Source organism: Tiliqua scincoides, chromosome 5, assembly GCF_035046505.1.
Source record: "Tiliqua scincoides isolate rTilSci1 chromosome 5, rTilSci1.hap2, whole genome shotgun sequence".
Lineage (NCBI taxonomy): Eukaryota > Metazoa > Chordata > Lepidosauria > Squamata > Scincidae > Tiliqua > Tiliqua scincoides.
Window position 1 is genome coordinate 8,838,105 of NC_089825.1, and position 21,050 is coordinate 8,859,154.

General features: G+C 41.0%; 1 protein-coding gene across 2 annotated transcripts in view; it reads left to right on the forward strand.

Moving 5' to 3' along the window:
* The window catches only part of RBM33 (RNA binding motif protein 33), a 99,471-nt gene that overhangs the window by 74,318 nt on the left and 4,103 nt on the right, over positions 1-21,050 (forward strand). For both annotated transcript variants that reach the window (XM_066627629.1, XM_066627630.1), the window contains exons 16-18: positions 6,115-6,327; positions 7,400-7,588; positions 20,812-20,900. In XM_066627629.1, the coding sequence (XP_066483726.1) occupies positions 6,115-6,327; positions 7,400-7,588; positions 20,812-20,900 (491 nt within the window). The remainder of the gene's footprint in view (positions 1-6,114; positions 6,328-7,399; positions 7,589-20,811; positions 20,901-21,050) is intronic.

Sequence of the window (21,050 nt, forward strand, 5' to 3'; positions counted from 1 at the left end):
AATTTCCTAATTGATACAGTATAATCATGACTAGTACAATAGGATAAACCTGGACAGAGGTGAATCCAGTTGTCTTTTTCTCTCTTCCCTGTTCTGTTTTCCCCTCTGGGACCACCCCCAAATGCCCCCACGTTTGCCAGTGCAAGGCCACCACTTCTCCATCAGATTGGCCTTGTAACTCCCCTAAGCTCTACTTTTTTCCTTCAAGTAGCTTCTGCCTAATAATACACCTGCCTTGCTACTCTCTGTCTTGAATTTGTTTTCCACCATAGGTCTGTGGCTTCTGAATTGATTATCTGCAGCTGTTTTATCTGATCAGAAGAACATAAGAACAGCCCCACTGGATCAAGCCATAGGCCCATCTAGTCCAGCTTCCTGTATCTCACAGCGACCCACCAGATGCCCCAGGGAGCACACCAGATAACAAGAGACTTGCATCTTGGTGCCCTTCCTTGCATCTGACATAGCCAATTTCTAAAATCAGGAGGTTGCACATACACATACATATGTTGCACATACAAGCACATCATTGCTTGATCCCCTACAACCACCAACCTCAGTAACTGGTCCTTACCTTCAGCTCTGAAGCAAGCTAAAAATTGCGAGCAGAATGCATGTTCAGTTTTACCGCAATGGGGTGTGTTCCCCATCCACAATGGGAACATTGCCCTTTATGCTTGAGCATAGCTTGAACTAATGGTAAACACATACATTGCTTTATAATAATTTATGTAAAAAGCATTAAATATATTCATGCTGAAGTTTTTTCTTGTCATTTATTTGTCAGTCAGCCACTAAACTAAACTGAGTATGGTTTTATTGCTGTGAGCTTGTGTTGAAGGCATGAGATTAAGGACCTGTAAAATCTCCATCTACATTCATGGGAGTGATTGGCTTTTGCAGAATATGAATTGGGAACCTGTAATGACATAGGATTCTAAAGTGGAGATCTGGAATATTGTAAGAGTAAAATGTGCAGTATCCTTATTTAGAAGATACGTTGCGATATACATTGGGTGTGGTTTGATTACCTTTTCCTTGGTCTGAATATAAACATGTCACCCAACAGAAATGAATCCTATCCAGAGTGTGCTTGCTTCTCTTCCTAACTGCAGGCTTTTGGGAGGCGTCTAATTGGCTATTGTGGAGGACCCAATTGTGAACTAGACATATCTTTAGCTTGATGCCACAGAGCTGCTCTTTATATAAACAAAAAGACAAAACAGATCTTTATGAGATGACTTTGTTGGTTATCCAAGCCTGAGTAAAAAACTCGGAGAACGTTGCAGGTTTTTTTGTTACGGCCTTCAACATTCATGTCTGCATCTTCATTTTTTTCTTTGAGTGAAATAATCTTTACAATCATTTTTTTGGGTAGTGCAATCAGAATCTTAGAAAGGGTGTGTGTTTTTCCCTTATAATTTTTTGCCCATTATGTTGCTAGTTGCACCATATGTTAAAGAAGCTTCCTCTTGAATTTTTCTTGCCAATATGCATGTATTTGTACCTTCAAAACAATTCTTGTGCATTATGTTGCTCAGGGTTTAAAGTTGTTGCCAGGGTCACATCATATATTATCGCAAAGACCACTCTCTGCATTTTCACCATAAGTTTACCATGCTCTCTAACATTTGAAGGACATATTCTCAGGTATATTAGCTATGTTGGCAACCTTCAGTCTCAAAAGACTATGGTATCGCACTCTGAAAGGTGGTTTTGGAACAGCGTCTAGTGTGGCTGATATCAATGCACTTTAGAAGTTACAGGGAAGTGATGGCACAGTAAAAATGGCAGAGACACACTTTTGCTATGTGCAAAATTGCTCTTGCCTAGCATCTTTGTGCAGTCACTTGAAAGCTTGTGGATTTTGTTGGCATGGTGCTCATGCTTTTCATGCTGGGCATGTGCATAGCACCTACTTTCAGTAGCACACTAAATTGAAGACTTTCTCAAATATTACCTGAAAGCAGAAAGAAATGTATGCCAGTTTTACCTTCCCTGCATTTACTGTGTCAGTTGCAGATCTCAGGGACAGGAAGAGCCTTGGATCCTTTCTGGATCTTGCTACAGGATGCATGACCTACAGATGCTTTTTCAGTGACCTGTTTTCAGTGTGTTACTACCAGAAATAAGCCAGGAAGTTGCCTTGATTGTTTAGTATTGATTATTTCCAGAGGTGTGTAACTGTCTACATACCATCTTTCTCTTTCAAAGCAGAGAGAGCTAGTTACCTGAGCAGAATACCTTGAAGTGCAGTGTGTAATGGGGCATAGTTGCATTTAAACTCCATTGCAGTTTCCCATTCTGGCACCCACTATAAAAATAAGTACATGTATCTCCCACTTTCTGACGATTTATTTTCCAACAATCCCCTCTTTCAACACATTTCGATTATACCCGGAAATCATTCATTCAATGCATGCTCTGCTCTTTCAACCTCTTTCTGCTATTTTTAAAGCTAAAATTGCCCTCCCCCATGTTGATTTGCATATGACATGGTGATTCAAACTCTTTTGGGGTGGGTGGGTGGGTGAGAGAGAGAGAGAGTGCCACCTTTAGCTCCAGATCTATTCCCATTCCCTAAGGTGTTAATGAGAGTCCATTTGCAGAAATCTTTGACAGCAGAAATTTGCAAGATAAAAAAGGCATTTGCAGTTTGCTAGATTAAAAAGCATATGAAAGCCACATTTGTAAACTAAAAAAAAAAAAAAAAAGATTGGGTTCTGCTTTTCAACCATTTCTGCTTTTCAACATTTCTGAGGTCCCTAACCTGTCAAATGAGTGGGGGGCCTGTATATGTTTTTACTTTCTTAGCTTTGGTTATCCAAATTGATCAAAGGTTTAAAATGTCTAATCTTTCACTTGCGGTGTAACTTACTTTTTGCTTAGTTCAAAAGAGTCAAATGAAGATGAAATTCTGTATTCAATACAGAATTGAATATTGTGGGTTGTTGTGGGTGATGATCATAACTTATCCCCATAGGTTTCCTGATTCCTTCATTTTTGACCTTGGTGCTTGAAGTCATGTCCAGTTGCATTCTCTGCACTGTCTTTAGACTTACAGACATGTTAAAGGGGAGTTGGTGGCCACTCTTGTTCAATGTTTTGTTTTTGTTTGGAGTTTTTTTTTGGGGGGGGGGGGATGTTTAGGGTTGTTGGAGAAATAACCTTTTGAAATGATGGTAAATCAAATGTTGAAGAAGACTTTATTGCAATGCAGATTATATCGATTTTGAAGTTCCTTTGACATAAGGCACCATAGTCTGTTTACATTGTAGCTCATCTTCACAAAATGTGATTGCAAGGTAGCTTTTAGTTGCATGTGTCCCTGCAGTGTGACACTCCACTAAACAACCCAAGTTTATTTCCCTTAAATGCTTTATCCAGCATGCACATTTCTCTTGCTGTTGGGTGATTTTTGAATTAGCTTTAGAAAAGATTACATGGATAAACACAGCTTTGTCATCCTTAATAGAAACCTGTGCAGTGAGGTCTATGGGCTGCAAGATCAGTAACAGTGCCAATGACAGTGAAGTATGGCCTTATCAAAAGGAGAATTCATAAGAGGCTGCCCTGGGACACTCCACCACTGTCCTTCTGTGTATCCTGACAATGTTATCTGTCCTCTCAGTACGGAGTATCAAATGTCTGTCATGAGTATAGAAATTAATTTAATGTCACCTGAAGACATGCAATTAATCTTTTGGAGGTTTTCATAATACCTTTACAGAAAGAGTTGCCAGTTTGGTGGATTTGGATTTTGGGGTTTAGTCGCAGATAAGGAAAATTAATTTTTCATCAGGGTTAATACAAGCTAGCAGGGCCACAAAGGCTGAGAGAGATGGTTGGGGAATTTGTCAAGTGTTGTCACTCTTGAATAATGCTGCTTAACGTCTGATAGGTGTAATCAAGAGTTGAGATTTCTATAGAAGGGGATTAATCAATTTGCTCACTACAGAATGCAAGTTGGTGATATCGCTCGTTCATGGGGTTTTAAGAATTAAAATAAGATTTGATCTGTCAAATTGCAAGAGACTGACAGTATCAATGGGCAGAATTTTTTAAATCAGGACATCTCAAAGCATTTGTTATAAATAAATTTGTCTGGCTAATATTGGTGGCAAACAAACTTTATCTTCATTGTGAAACTGTCAGAGAATCCATGATAGAGTGCACAGCTCACAAAATTCTGGAACTCTTTCATTTCTTTCTTTATTAAAGAATGGACCTACTTTATAGTAATGAATAGTTACTTAAGCGTTTAGTTTCTGCAAATAAGGAACTAAAGAGAGTTAGCTCATACTGTGTTGTATTTTTTTAAATTTCTTACCCATCTTTCCAACCCAGTTGGACCTTCAGAGTGACTTACAAACAAATAACAGAGAGCTTACTATGAGAGCAATTTGATTTTTAATTAAATCTGGGTGCACCTTCTCTAGCTTAGAAACATCTTCTGCCCATTAATGAAAATTGGTCCAGATTAGGTTCTTTAGTACGATTCACTTGTTATGCAGTGTAATAAACATAGTAATTTGGACACACATTCCTTGACTGTTGGTTGCTGTCAGCAATTTTTAAAATTTATATGGTCTGGAATGTTATAGCAATATATAGGTTTTAAAGTTTATATGTTATATAGGTTTTTAAGTTGCATGCTACCAGAACTCTTCACAGTTTAGGTTTTCTGCTAGTTTTTTTTTTCCTGCTCATAAACCTACAGCTGTTACTTACCATAGGAAAAATATGTATTTTGGTATCTTTATTGGAAAATGAATAAATGTCTCATTTTGAAGTTGGAGTGTCAGCAAGCTTACCAAAGTACTTGTGTATATCTTGTTTGTTGGCTAATGACTCAATTCTGAGATTGGCTGTATCTAGTCTGTAAGTGTAGAGAATCAGGCATACCTACTGTTATGCAAATACAGTCTTAGAAGAGTTGGGTGACACAGTCATTGCAGGGAAGCTTCATGGGGGGAGGGGTTGCTTGCGCAAACAATCTAGTTAAACCATGTAAAAAGCTTGCCTAAGTCAAACATTTAGCAAATGTTTAATTCTAATGAGCCTTAGTCCCACAGCAGTCTTAAACATGTACTAGAACATCAGAATAGTTCTGAGACATGTCTGCATCCTCTGAGACATTGGCTTTAATTAGCTGCCAGGTCTGGACACTGAAGAATAAGACCATAAAAGGCCTGTGGGATCAGACCAAGCATTCATCTAGTCCTTTTCAGCATTGGCCAGGCCAGTGCTCCAAGGAGACCACAAACAGGGAATGAAGGCAAAAGCCCCACCCCACCCTCTGGCATTCAAAGGAGTGCTTCCTCTGAACCTGGTGGCTTCATTTAACCATCATTGCTAATAGCCATTAAGTCTTTCCTCTGTCAATATGACTAACCCTCTTTTAAAGCCATCTAAGCCAGTGGCCGTTCTATGAGTATCATGTATTGTGTGAAGGAGTGATTTTTTTAGTTGGCTCTGAATCTATAGCTAATCAGTTTCATGGAGCAACCCTGAGCTCTTCTATTACATGAGAGGGGGAAAAAAATTTCTCTACATGCCATTCATAACTTTATAAAACTCAATTGCATCATCAGTTTTCACAGAAAGCCTGAATAGTATATCCTTTCATGATAGGGAAGATGCTTCAATATCTTGATAACTTCAGATCCCCTTTCTTCATTCTTTGTTCTAGAAACTAACATGGACTGATACTGGCCCTAGTTCACTAAAGCTCCAGGAATATGGCCTAAGCCACTTTCAGTGGGCAGCCCCCACTGCCATCAGACTAATTTGATAGGTGGAGAGGGCCCACCTTTTCTTCACTGATGTTCCCATGCTTGAGCATTTGGTTCACACCCAGATGTTAAGAGAATTCTAGACACATCCAGGGCATTTGTACATTGCAGCTATTAAGGAGTCCCTATTCTTTCTCCTTCTTTCAGAATATTCAGGAAGCTATTTCAATTAGCATAGCCCTGATTTTTGAAGCAAATTCTGTGTTTTGCAGAATGTGGCATCAGTGCTATTGACAAGCTTATTAGGTTCATAGTAGCTCTTTCAGGAAAGGTATGTTGCATACTGCCGATCTGAACGTTGTGTGGTTGCTTTCCACAGAGTGGTGAGAACCTTGGCTTTCCTCATGCAGAGGGGCTTCCCCACCGCCTACAGCCGCCACCGGAACAGAGACATCAGCCAGTGCGGAAGGTCACACTGACAAAGGGAACAGTCCAGCAACCCCATCAGCTACATCAGCACCAACTGGCACAGATTCACTCAACAGTTCCTCAAGGACTGAAAAATATTCAGGGGATACATCAAGCTAAAAAGGTGGTGTAGCAATTCAAATTTGTATGGGTACTTTCTTCACTAGCACTATAACTGCTTCTGATTAGTTAGACCCTTTGCCAATTAAATATTTAAGCTGGATGTAGAAGAAACTGAAGGAAAGTTTGATTTAGAGACACTAATGCTGGCATGCCAAGTATTTGCACCTTTTGAATTGTCATTTTAACAGTAACCTTCTCATCTTCATTGTGGCTTATAAAATATTTGCGATTCTTGGTGTTGATAAAAAGATTATCACTCCTTTTTCAAATTATTCTGATAATCTGATAATTCTGATAAAGATTATCACCAGCTCCTTTTTATCTGCAAACTCATATTGGTTTCTTGCCAGTTTTGTATATCAGGCTGTTGCCCTTTCCTTGTATTTGTCCCACAGACTAGCCAAGTTGTTCACCTGCTAAAATAGTGAGGGCAAATTTGGGCTGATGGCATGGCAGAACCAAGATCTTAGGGATGCCAGCCTCTCATTCTGGGCCAGGAAGCAGTGGGCAGGGAAGCAGCAGCAAGGGAGGGCACCAGGATGTAGTTTCTCTTGTTGTCTTGTGTGCTCCCTGGGGCATTTGGTGGGCCACTGTGAGATACCGGAAGCTGGACTAGATGGGCCAATGGCATGATCCAGTGGGGCTGTTCTTATGTTCTTATAGATGTTTGTTTATATATTTACTGCATTTTTATCTCACCTTTCTCCCCCTTAGGGAACCCAAAACAGTGCAAATAAAAGTTTTTAAAAAGTCCTTAGGGAAATGATGGCTTTGCCCTTCTTGGGCTGTCACTTTTCCCTGTGGATCAAATCCTCATTAAGTTACACTGGAATTTCAACAGAGTCGTACATTTATAATGTGTGATGAATCAGAGCAGTGTTTGGCTGTTACACTGACAAACAAGCTGACTTGTGGGCCTTTAAAACTTGCCAACAGCAGCATGACATCTTTTAATCGGCCTCTGCTTTCATCATTTCTTTCTAAGTGAATTACTAACTTTTTGTGTTATCTGTCAGATTCAGTTAAGAGAGAGCAAGTAAGTAAAAAACGGAGCTTACTTTTGTTGTTGACAGGTCATTATGCACGGGAGAGGCAGAGGCATTGCAGGCCAGATGGGCCGAGGACGCTTGATGCCAAATAAGCAGAACCTGCGAGTGGTGGAGTGCAAACCTCAGCCCTGTGTCGTGTCAGTTGAAGGGCTTTCTTCATCAACCACTGATGTCCAACTGAAGAACCTGCTGATGTCAGTAGGACCCATTCAGGTAGAACACCCTTTGCTTGTGTTATTCGTGCCAGAAATCTTTCATCCTACAAAGCTCAATACCTCTGATGGGAGGAATACAATGGAGGGCTTTTAGTGGTTAATTACATATATTTAAAGATACTTTCCCCCAGTGTGTCTGAAACAAAAAGATTTCCAGATCAAATAATGTCTTTTAGCTACCGCACAGTAAGCAGAGTACAGCATCACTCATGTTCTTGCGTTTTGCTCAAAGCTTCTCTCACTAAGAGTATAGTGGATGAGCAATAAAATCTAAAGAAGTGAATATTCTCTTAAAGGCATATTTTGGTTGCTGGTGCATTAACTGACTAATTTACCTGCTTCTCCTAATTTTCCACATAAACAGAGTGACACCTTAAGAGGCTGTTCAAATACTCCTCACCGCTCATCTTGCCTCACATAGGTGTAGTGAAATCAGAAGTGATCTTCAGGCTCTAATATACCCTTGCCACATAGAACTGAATGTCAAAAGTGGGATCCTCAATTCCTTTGATTGTGATACACCCTCTAACAGTGAACATTGAAACTGACCTGATGAGGTTTCAGGTTATAATGAGTCAACCTGTCCTCCTCTTGGGCTCACATCCTTCTCTCTCTTTCTCTCTCCTCCTCCAGAGGAGATAGCGCTACTGCTGCTGCTTTTAAACCAACCACACTTTTCCCAGTATGTCTGAACTTGGGGAACTGTGGTTTGTTAAACTAACATCAAATTATGGTTTGATATCAGCTTTAACTTACAATTCCCTGAGTTTTAATTAGTTGGAAACTCATGATTTGTTGAAAAGCGTAAGCTTTTATTCTTCTCCTCCATTGTACAGGGGAGGGGAACTGTGTTATGGAACGTTATTGTTCTCTGGCCTCTGGATAAGTAGAACAGAGATCTGTTGTCCTGAACACAACCTCCTGGTATCTTTCCCTTTGCAAACTTCATTGAAAAGAAGTGGGCAGTTGATAAGAATGCAGTCTTGCTCAGGTGTTGTCTGGTGGGAACCTCTCCAGCAGAATCACCTTCACTCTCTTACACCAGGAGACTTGCTGATAAGACGTGCCATTTCTTTCCTCTGTTTAATTGTGTCATAGCTGGCATTTCTTTCTTACAATTGAAATAGGAAGACAGGACTAGAAGTGCTCTCCTTCCCAGCTTGGGATTGGGGGCAAGCTTGGGACAGGAGGAATATCAGGGACCAGCACAAAACCATAATGGCTAAAGAGGATTTGCATGTCAATAAGAGTTTATGGATGGCTTTTACTTTCGCTTTGCATTTCACTTATTATCTGTGGAGCCCAGTGGTGGATCCACTCCGGATCTCATGGCTGCCAGGGACACTCAGGTTATTTCTGCCCCAACACATGTAGCAGGAAACGCCCTGAATCCAGTGCTTACTGTTAGTCAGCTGGATGTGGAGGAGATAAAATTCACTCTTTTTTCATGGGTAGATCATTTTCTGGCAGGATTTAGGCTACTTGCAGCCCCTTACCTTTGTCAGAGGTGGGGGACTGAACTGTATGGTGCGTCCCTGGAGGTTGAGGAATCCAAAAAGTTTTCTGAGGGCTGGGGGGGGGGGGATTTTCCCTGCTGCCAGGGCCAGTGACTAATCCAAAGCCCTGGTTGCCCTCTGGAATGAGAAGATGGTCAGGATCACATACCGCATTGCTCCTAAACGACCATTGTTGTGTCATAGTGCCAGTGTAGCTTGGTTGTCCTACAAGTGCAGGCAGTGAAATGGCTTTGCAAACATATGAACAACTGTAGCAGAAAACTCAACGAATCTAAATACTGTTTAGGGCTCATGTTAGAGCCTACTCTGTGGTCTGATAGCTGTGAAGGTTTTTTCTTTGCCACTGTTGTGTCCTGGAGAGCCATCCTGTTGAGCTTTTCTGGGTTGTCCAAGACTTGTTCAGTTTGGTTCCCCAGGGAGGTCGGGAGGTCAGCTCATCTGCTTATTGTGACTGGTTTGCTAGGCACTTTGTAGATAAAATTGTTCATATTTGTCACGTCTTGGGTGCCATGTTGACACTGTTCATTATTTTGGATTCTTTTCAGCTTGAATACCTGAGGATATGAATAAGTGAAATCTTCCACCAGTCTGTTAGAGCAGTAGTTCCCAAACTTTTTTGACTGGTGGCTCCCTTGATCTACTAGGCCATTCGCCACAGCTTCACATTAGAGCTACAATCCTATACATTGTATAGTTGAATTTCGGCATCTATGTGAGTTCCATTCCTGGAACCACTGCAGATGCCAAAATCAATGGATAATGGAATCCATGAACCAACACTTACCGGATCTTCTGCCAGAGGCATCCAAGATGCACTTTTGGTTTTCCCAAAAACTGTGCAGCCTCCCTGTGTCTCAAAACATCTCCATATGCAACCAGAGGAAACCTTCGGTTGTGTCTGGAGGGTATGGGTCAGTCCAACATCACAAGTTCAGAACCTGCAGAGATAGTCAAATCCGCAGATACTGTATCTGCTGATAAAGAGGACCAACTTTTATAGGGAGGCAGATTTTCCTGAAGATTCTTTGGCTCCCCTGGCAGCTTTCTGCAGCTGCCCAGAGAACCACAGCTCACAGTTTGGGAACCACTGTGTTTGTCTCTTGCCTAGCTTGGGTTATTTTGTCTATCCAGAGGGGGCTGGCCAGGTGAGCAGGAACGGTGATTGAAAGAGGAGTATTGCCAGCCATACTAAAGCTAATGGTGGCATTCCTGTGAATCCTAGACCCCACCATACTGGATAATTAAGCGACAAATCTCCCAATTCTGCACGGCTGACAGGATGGTGGTGTCTCATCTCCAGTAGATGTCTCTGAAGCACCAGCTCCAGCTGGTGCCTCAGCTCCTGGGTGAAACAGATCATCTGAACCCCTTTCAGTCTAACTTCAGACCAATATTTGGGACAAAGACTGCCTTGGTGGATGATCTGCCCTGGGGACTGGACAGGGAGAGTGTCTCTGTTAGTCCTGCTGGACTACTCGGCAGCTTTCAAAACCATCAACCATGATGTCCTTCTGGGCCAGTTGCCTGGTCTGGAACATGGGGGCACTACTCAGTGGTGGTTCCAGTCCTATCTAGCAGATAGTAATACCAACTGGGAACTATCTGCCTGCCCGAGAGCAGCTGGGAACACGGGTCATCAAGCTGAAAATAAAGTCCAGAAAAAGGTTCTCCTAGTTTGGTGAATTACGACTCAAGTGCTAGATTATCAGCTTGTCCTGAATGCAGTTGCAGCCCCTCTGCAAGAGCAGGTTCACAGCTTGAGGGTCCTTCTATATTCCTCACTGCTCCTGGGTGGTCAGGTGGCAGCAGTGGCCATGGAGACCTTTGCCAAGTTGAGGCTGCTGTGCCAGCTGCATTTGTACTTGAGTCAACCTGACCTAACTTGGTCACATCTATACTCGACTGCTATAATGCTGTCTACATGGAGCTACCCTTAAAGACTGTTTGGAAACTGCAATTAATGCAGAATGTGGTGACATGTAGAGACCATAAACCTAACAGCCCAGATAAGAAATATGTTCATATTTGTTACATGAAGCTACCCTAGACTATGGACCCTTAGTCCATAGTATTGTCTACATTGATGGACAGCTGCTCTCCAGGTTTCAGACAGGTCTTTCTCATTCCTTACTGGAGGTACTGGCAGGGATTTAACCTGGGACCTTGTATGCACAGCAAAAGCAGGTGCTCTACCACTGAACTGTAGAGTCCTTCAAGCTGAGTTCAAGAGCAGAGTTACCTGTGGGTGGTCGTGAAGATGTATAATTCTAGAAAAAGAGTTGCACATAATATCAGTATGCAACTCCTTGTGGCATTTGTTATGTTTTCTACAGCTTGTATCAACCCCATGTAAATCCTTTTATGCCTCTTGCTTCAAAACAAAACTCTATATTTTCAAGCAAAAAGAAAATGCTACTGAAACTTATGGATCTGTGCAGGAGGAGAGATTATAAAATTTCTTGTACTCCATTATGGTTATGGACTCAGTCCAACAGTAAAAAATATAAATGTGCTTAAGAATAACTGCTTATTTTCTGCACTGATTCCAGTGCCCTGTTTCTAAACTTGTTAGTGTCTAGTAAGCTTTGTAATTGTCATTTGACTAGCTCTGATATTACTATGTTCACAGAGTTCTTAGTTTAACTGCAAATGTATCCAGGTTTTTAAAAACTTTATGAAACTTTCTTACATACGGGTCAGTCTTCAGCATCTGCGACCTCCCTACAGCTCAGAAAATAAGTCAGACCATGAATTTTATTATTTATTTATACAGGTATTTATATACCGCCTTTTTTTGATCGTCAGATTTCTCCTCAGACTTTAATCCAAGGCAATTTACATAGGCAGGCTGTTCTAAACCCTGTAGGGATTTTTACAGTTGAATAGTTCTAGTCTTTCATAGAACTCCTCGTTCCAGCTGGATTCCTTCCTGGTCTGGCCTCTCTCTGGCCCTTCGCTTCTATGCTCCACTTGACGGCAACTCCTCTCTGCCACCAAGGGTCAGCTCATCAGTATATCAGCGTGTCGTCAGTTCTTGGGTACTTCCGGTTGTTTCAAACTGGCAGCCTCGGATCTTCAGGCATACAAGGCGTCAGCTCTACCAACTGAGCCAGACCTCCTGCCATTATCCTCCATTATCTGTGGTTTTTGGCATCTGCAGGGGTTTGTTAGATCATTAGAATTGAAAGGGACTTTGGAGGCCATCTAGTCAACTCCCTGTTCAGTACAGGCAATTGGTACAACAGCATACCTGACAGGTGGCTGTTTAGCCTCTGCTTGACAGACTTCCAACAACTGAGAACCTAGTAGTGCATGAGCAAGGCTATTCCCAGGCCTGACAGCTCTTAGGAAATTATTCCTCATGTCTCATTGAAATCTCCTTCCCTGTAGTTTCAACTCATTGGCTGTAGTCCTGCCCTTGGGAGCTGCAGAGAGCAAGCCCCTCCTTTTGTATGGCAGCCCTTCAGATTCTTGGCTGTCATATCTCCCTTTAATCTTGTCTTCTCTGGGTTAAAATCACCAAGCTGTTTTAACCGTTCCTCATAGGACGTGGTTTCCAGACCATCTTTGCCCTCCGGAGTCTGTTCCAGCTTATCAATGTCTTCCTTAAAGTGTGCACCCAAAACTGGATGCAGTACGCCAAGTGAGGTCTGACTATTGCAAAGTAGAAGTTGGAAGTAATAGATCCAGATGCTCCTGCTAAAGCAGTCCGTTGTTGCATTAACTTTTACGGCAGCTGTTTCACACTGCTCACTGTTGGTCTTCCAGGGTATGAGTTATGTCCCCAGCTTTGTATCATCAGCAAATTTGGCAAGCATCTCCTCTGTTGCCTCATCCAAGTTACTTATAAACATGCTGAACAGCACAGGGCCAAGACAGAGACCTGTGGTATCCACTCAATACCTCTCTTCAGGTTTATATGGAGCCATTTATTAGCACTCACTGGGAATAGCATTCAGCGAGCTTTCAACCTACGTAACAGTAGTATTTAGCACACATTTTACCCTGCAACAACCCTGGTGGTAAGTAGTATTATCTCCATATTGCAGAGGGGAAACCAAAACTGAGAAGTAGTGGCTTGCCTGAGACCATCTAGTGAGTTCATGGCGGTGGTGAGATTCTAACCAGGGACAACCTGTTGTGCTCAGGCTCTTTAGTTACAGTACTATGCTAGCTCTCCTTCTTGTTGCTGTAACAGAGTAACTTAAGATATGTAACTAAATTCCATTTTATATGTTTTCCTAGCACCTGTATTTGGAATCCCAAAAGCAGAACCTGGTAAAGTAAGTTATTCAGATCAGTTTCAAAGCTTAAATATTGGGGCTCTTCCATGAAGATGACATTTTAGACAAATAGATGATGATTTTCTCCTTGGAATTTGCTTGTTTATAGTCACAAAGACTGTCCATGGTGGAACACAATAAATCCATTAAGTATTTAGTAAGCCTCATTGGAACACAGTAGAACGTCAAGTGAAAATACTTAGGATTGCACAGATACCCTTCATCTAAATCAGGGGTCTCTAAATTTTTAGGCCACATCAAATACCTGGCATGGTGTCGAGGGCCAGAAAAATAAATTTTAAATATAAAATTTAGATACATACATTAGAAAGCCTAAGGCCTTCAGATGGCCCTAAAATGTCACTTTTGGTTTTTCAGGAAAACTAGGAAGTGATGTTTTTAGGCCTTTAGAAGACATTCTGAGGGGAGGCGCATGGCCTCCCTGGCCCTCAGAGCACCCTCCAGTTGCATCAACTGGAGTACAGCTCTGGTCACATTCGGTTGAGTGGGCCAGAGGCTTGCAGGGAACCAGAAGCTTGCCACTGGCCAGATAGAGGCTTGTCGCTGATCACATCTGGCCCCCGGACTGGAGTTTGGAGACTCCTGATCTAAATAGGCAGAGACTTGAATGGAAATGCACTTTGGATGTAAAAGAAGCATTTAATTTAGCCTATTTCCTATTTTATGTACAGTCTGTTCTTGGTATCTACAAGGGTTAGCTTCCTGGAAATCTCGGCGGATACCAGATCCCTGGATAGGAAATCATTGATTCAGTGGGAAGGGTAGCTCACCCTGTCAGGAATACCAGCAGCAAATGCAGTACCTTCAGAATGGTGTGGATAGCATGAGAAACGGCCATAGTGCATAACTTCAGGATGAATGCAGAGAGCTCCTAAATGGTCCCAATAATGTCAGGATGGCTGCAAAGAGGTCATGGATGCTATGAAGACCTTTAGAATGGCAAGGACAGGGCTGAAAATGGCTGCCATGAATAGCTTCAGGAGGCTTGCAGAAAGCTCTAAGTAGTCCCAATAGTGTCAGGATGACTGCAGAGTGGTCCTAATGCCTGCTGTATGCAGAAAAGATTTTTAGATTAGTAGGGATTGGGCTAAAATGGCCTCCACAAATAGCTTCAGGAGGCTGCAGAGAACTTTAGAATGCCTGTGAATGCAGTGAACATCTGCAGGTAGCCAAGAACAGTCAGCAGGATAGTGTGAGGTAAGTGGCACCCCTGCCCCCTGCAGATAAGTGAATCTGTGGATAGCAGGGATTGACTGTATATAGTAACTATGCTTCACATCCATTAAACATTCCTTAACATTTCTGCCCAAAGTTGCAGGGACCAAATGTGTATACCTGTGGGCCAGGCAAAAATGTGCTAATTACTGTTTTATTTTAATATAATGGAAAATCTTAGGTGTATGGTGTAATTATTGCCCCTAACAGTAAGATCTCTAAAAATAAGTTTTTCGGAGTAGACTGAACAAGCCAGTAAAAGTACCTTAACTTGCTTATATACCGCATGGTTAAACTAGTAGCACATGGCTGCCTTAGTGAACCACTATTGCTCATGTGAGCTGTGCCAGTGAAAATAGTACAGTGTACAAAGAGCGAAAGTACAATCTGATAAGGATAGAAAGCTGATCTTCAGACAGAAGACAGGAAAAGTGAGCTAAAATTCATGCAGGATGGACTGGCAGAATTCTTACTTAGAATGAGTGAAACAAAATAAAACCTAACAAATAATAAGTGTGTTATTTAACTAGGATAACATGCTCTGGGCTGTGACTTGCAAACTGTTTTCAAGTGAACCGCATATAGAGACAGGCTGGTGTCTTGGGAACTTTGGCAGAAGGAATGAAAAAATCAAATGATTAGCAGCAGGGACAATGTTGTGTGGGAAAAGACAGTAGGCCAAAGATGAAACTTGTTGGCAACATTCCCTAGTTAAAGAGATGGGAAGCCATTAGTCTATTTATATCAATAGTATTCAAACTTTGAGGGAGCTTTACTCCTTCAGTAAGTCTTTGTGGGAGAGGGGCAAGGGCAGGGAAGTGTGCCCCAGGATCACATTCCTAAGGGGGACAAAGGGCGGTACTTTCACTTAATTGAGTCCCAGTGCAGGCTGCAGGAGATGCAGGGAGCCCAGGCCAGCCCTCTGCAGGGCTCCCTGAGGCTTGGAATCTTGAAACTGAGTGATTGCATTGCACCTTCTGCAAACAGGAAGTGCTTTGCAGTCACTCCTTTTCAAGTTTCCAAACCTCGGGAGCCCTGTGGAGGCTCCAGCAGCATGCACTGAGATCAAGTAAGCAAAAGCACCCTCCCTTAGGGATACGATCCTGGGGATTGCTTCCTTGCCTCTCCTCCCACCCCTTACAGGATAAGCATTACACAAACTGGTGGGTCGCAGCCCACCAGTTTGAGAACCACTGCTCTTTACTATAGAATTGGTTTGGTGTTCAGTGGAAGGACAAGGTTCCATACTTGACTTCCCTTCATCAACAGCCCCAAGTTATTCTTTGTCCTAAGGGCTCAGGCTGGGTCACAGACCTTTATAAGTGGGTCTGTTCTGTCACTGTTGGCTCTGTAGTTAACAGTGATTTTTTTTTAATTGGCTTGGTCATTGTTTTGACCACCAGTCTTGCATTGTTCATAAATCAAGGCTATGCTTTTCTCTTTTCCAGTTTGACTTGCCAGCTTAATTCATGACATTACTGTTAGCTTTGGGTACCGTAAGAGTTGTATAAAATGTTATTCTGAGAAGTGGTGCAGTAGCTAAACACAACTTCTTCTTTTTTCTCCCAATTGGCTCTCACAGGAAGCTGGAGGCTAAAGCATTGGGAGAATGTTCTGCAGTAGTTGAGAGAGACATACCTAACTTGGTTGTGAGGATCAGTTATTAGCAGCAGGGCCGAAGAAAGTTCAGGAGAGGGGAGAGCACCAGTTGACAGAGGAGGAATTGCTGCATGTCGCTGTTGGGAGATGATGTCCTCCTGTGGTCACTTGTCCCTCATGCTGACTTGAATGGACATTTAAGTGTGTCTTTCCTCTCGGAGAGTAGAAGAAGTTTTTCATTATTAGCAGTTGATATCCCAGCTGTGATTCCTTTCATTAAATGCAAACAGTGTCTGTTTTTTGTAAATATTTTATGTTAACTGAGTGTACTTTGGTTAACACTGACCTGACAACAGATTTTATTAATCCGCTTAAACAACAGTGGGAAGGTAGCCTAGCGAATTAAAAGGTGTTTCTACTAGATAGAAGAGAGCAGCTTCACTTACAAAGGAGCAAGCAAAGGAACGAGCCCAGGTTGATCATGTCTTACCCATATCAGCATCCTGGGAGCTGGAACTGAGATTCTCTATCCAGCTTATGTAGTAATATTTACAGCACTGTTTTGTTTGTATTGTGTTCATAAAAAATACGTTTAACAGGGCTTAATAATAGTTGAAGGATCTCCTTTATTATTTATTTATTATTACCGCCTATTATTGCAGTGTTCAAATTGCTAGATTTTTTTCCCTAAATGTATATCCTAAACTGTTTGGTCCTGCTGAGATTTACTATTATTTTTGCTGAAAGGCAGTTGGGGTGGGAAGGGGTCTAAGTTAAAAGCAGATAATGTTCTTTTGTTTAGTACTCCTTATGAAAGAATTGTGTGTATGTGTCTTCCCTGTGAAGCCTCATGGAACGCTTCAAATGCCTCACACATCATTATTTGTATTTTGAAATATAAAGGTCAACATTCTGCCCATGTTTGTGAAGCAGAAATGTTTTTTTTTAATCACCTTTTTCTGAGTTATGGATCCTTCTGAAAATATGTGACCAAAACTTTCAGAACTCTCATCATCTGCTCATAAAGAAACTTGCTGCACATGGATTATTCAGTCATAATATTTCATAACATATCCAGGTAGAAACCAGTGTTGCTTATGGTAGAAAACTTCATATGTAACTTGACCCAAGTCCATTTTCCAAATTAGTGGTTATGAAGCCATGGAAAAATGTGCATCTCTGTGTCATGTGGAGCAGGTGTTCAGTGGCCAGCCCTCAAAGCATATGAGAGAGATTGGTGGTGTTGCATAGTGCCTTGCTTTTCTGCAACATTAAGTCATCTGAAGTGTGGTTTCCCTGCCCAGAAGATGCACAAGCTAACCTTCCATTGAAGCTTGTGTATCTTCTCAGGCACGGGGATTTTCAAAAGTAAGCTTTGGGACATGGCAGTGTTACAGAACAAATAGATAATACAAGGAATAGTTGCTTCCTTTTGATTCCACATCACTGTCACATCTCAAATCACTCTCAGGCTCTGAAAATTGTAGAGACCCACCTCAGAACTATGACCATGCCTGGGCTATCCAGTTGCATCTTCATTACTTGGTTTAAAGATAATGTAGAAAGTAGCCCTGTGTATCACTTGAATGCTACACTGCATGAAGCCAATCTCATTGGTTTGCCTACCATAATTTAGCATTAAGCCGAGAGAGTTTATCATGCTATCAGAACTGTGGCAGTTATCAGAGCTTCAAGTAGCCAACTTCTTGGTCATTGAGACACAATGTTTCAGTATGCTATTGCTTGAATTAGTCATGTAAGTCTATCCTTAGGTGACTGAAAAGAATGTTTGCAACTAGTTTTAGTGCTTAAGTACATGTACTTAATGATTATATGTACAGGCTGACTTTCAAGAAAGGTGATAACAGAGGAATATAATTAACCTTGTGTACATGTTCTCAGTACCAATGAGCTGTGTGCTAAAAATTATCTCTGTAAGAAAAGGAAGAATCTGTGTTTCTGTATTTAACATTTTTCAAGTAATGTGAGCCCTGAGAAAAGGAAAACTTAGAGATTTTGTAAATAAATAAATATATATATATATATATATATATATATATATATATATATATATATATATATATATATATATATATAATTATTGTGCAAAAGTTTTTCCCCCACTTTGTGAAGTAGTTTTCTGCTTATAATAAAAATATAATAAACTAACTTTGCAATGACTTTGTAGTCTTGTTAAACGGCCTGTGTTATAGGTACTTTGTAGTCTTGTTAAATCGGCCTGTATTATAGGTAGGTGTTGGCAGCCCTTAACATGACTGTTCCTATCCTTATACTTCCTCCTTTGAACCTTGGGTTGTGTAACTTGGCAGAGTCAGTATTCTCTAACTTTTAACTGGGAAGGGGGAAAAATAATTTTACTAACAGGAATTAATTCCTGCCACAGCAGTGACTCATTGTATCTTTGTCTTTCATTCGTGAAAGAGGAAAATTTCTAAGCATGTGTTCGAACAACAAGAAAACAGAACTGTGGATATGGGCCCCCAAGCCCTACATTGGAACCAACCTATACAAATCTTTTAGGAGTGGAATGTCATTCTAATATTGTTGCAAGATAGTAGCTTGGTTGGCTAGAGATTTTAATGAAACATAAAATGTTACAACAAAGCCCCTTTATCTCTACCCTTGGTGACATTGTGTTTTCCTTGCTTGATTCTTTTGTTTCTGTGTTCTGCAATTATACATTCATTAACCAAAGAAAAACATATCACATGATATAATGCTAGTCATTGTCTGCATGAAATTTATGAGAGGCAATCATTAATTAAAGCCAACCCCCCCCCCCATTTGCAGGCATCCAGAACTGGTGAAGTTCCCATGAAGTGGCCTTTCAGTAATAAAGCTTCCATACTCAACAGGAAGCAGTGACAGGGAGAACCTGCAAGGCAAAAGCTAGTAATTTAAGTTTCAGGGGACCTTTGAAAGGAATTGTCTTCTGAGTAAAGGAGGATCTTGGTCCTGGGAATAGGCATAATTGAATAATATACTGTATTACTTGTTCTGTGGGACTATCATTTTAATTCTACTTTCAGATGATTGGGGACTCACCAGTATTAAAGGGCCTTAGTGTGAAAGGAACCCTAGTTCACAAAAAACCATTCAAAATCCAGGGATTGTATGTATGCAAAAGTCACCTTTTAGTACTGCACCCATCTTACCATGCCTCAGGGTTTCTGTGACAGGGGCAAAAGAGCCCCAAAAAATCTACATTTTTATCTAGGAGGACAAACACTACAGTTCCTAAGCAGAACTCTGCAAGTAGAAAAGGGTAGTTTACACTAGCAAAAATGGACAACATTATGAAACTATGGTTGGTGTGTTTTGATATTGTCAGCTAATGAGCATATTGTAATGATGGTTTTGTAACCCAACAGATTGTCAAATTAAAACTGGACTCTAATCCTAATAAGAAGTGGCTCAAAATGCAAAACGGACAAGATCCTGCAAGGGTATCTTGCTCAGAAAGCTAGATAATAGGTTTCCAGACTGACTTGAATATATGGGAGGATTAATACGCATGCTTCCCAACTTACTGAGATCCAAGTTACAGAAGATTTTATTGGCACTTTGCATGAAAAGTGCTGTACACCTGCTGGGGCTTCTACACTCGTGTAATAGCACTGGACTGACAAGGACCAGCAGTTTTCACCTCTATCTTTTTAAAGTTGTATATAGTCCTCCTGACCCTAACCTCTCCATCAGTAGGGGACTAGTATTGATGGTGTAGCATAGGAGTTCAAGCCAGAATGAACCCTCTACTTTAGTGTCTTTGCCCTTTTTATATTTTGAGAATTTCTCTTGTCTGTCCCCTCCATTACTTGACTGAAGGGGAGGAGTCAATAATGTGTATCTCTCCATTAATTTGAATGCGAACATTATAACTAGAGGTGTTTGTTTCTGGTAAAATAGGATTACAACCTAAGCCTTACTGAACACAATGGGCTCTTTACTTACTTACTTCTGAGTGAAGTAAATAACACTGTTTTCAAACACCTCAAATTATAACAGATTAGGATGAGCCTGGATATTTAGCATGAAATATTCTTAAACCATCTGTTAATCGCTTGTACCAAAGAAACCAGGTTACTGCAATAATATTTAAATGTGCAAACTTTGTTCACATATATGAAGGAATCAGCAGATGAGCCATGTAGAGAACTGACTATGTTAAAGTATATTAAAGCAATATTCCTAACCTGCAGATTCTTTTCACTAATATGAGAAATGGGGTGTTCTGTTTCAAAATAATTCTAAAATTGCTTTTGGGGATTGAGGGAGGAATGATATGGCACCATAACTCTTCTCCAAGTAGCTGATTTTTCCCATCAGAATTCAGCAAAGCTGTGACTATGGGTGACTGTATATAAAGACTGGAGGCCTTCCATGGCTTTCATGTTAAACCACCTCTCTATAGCAGGTAACAAAAAGATAATATTTATCCCTTTAAACCTGATGCTCCGATTCCTTCCAGCAGTCTGATTCCTCTTTTCAAAAAAGGAAAATGATTCCAATCACTGATGTTCTAAGAAGAACAAATCAAATCCTTTTTGGTTTTTTGTCTCTCGTAGAGTTTACAAATGCTTCCTCAACAACGAAAGGCCATAGCAAAATTTAAAGAGCCAGCGGATGCTTTGAAATTTCAACAGAAGTTTCACAGGTAAATATTAATCCAAAGTCTTGTTTGTAATTTGTACTTATGCTATTCCTTGTCTTTGTGTGGATACTTAATCTCGAGACATTTTTCAATGCTGATCTTGATTTGTAATCTTGTTTTCTCACTTCTGCATAAAGCACACAAAGGCTTTGT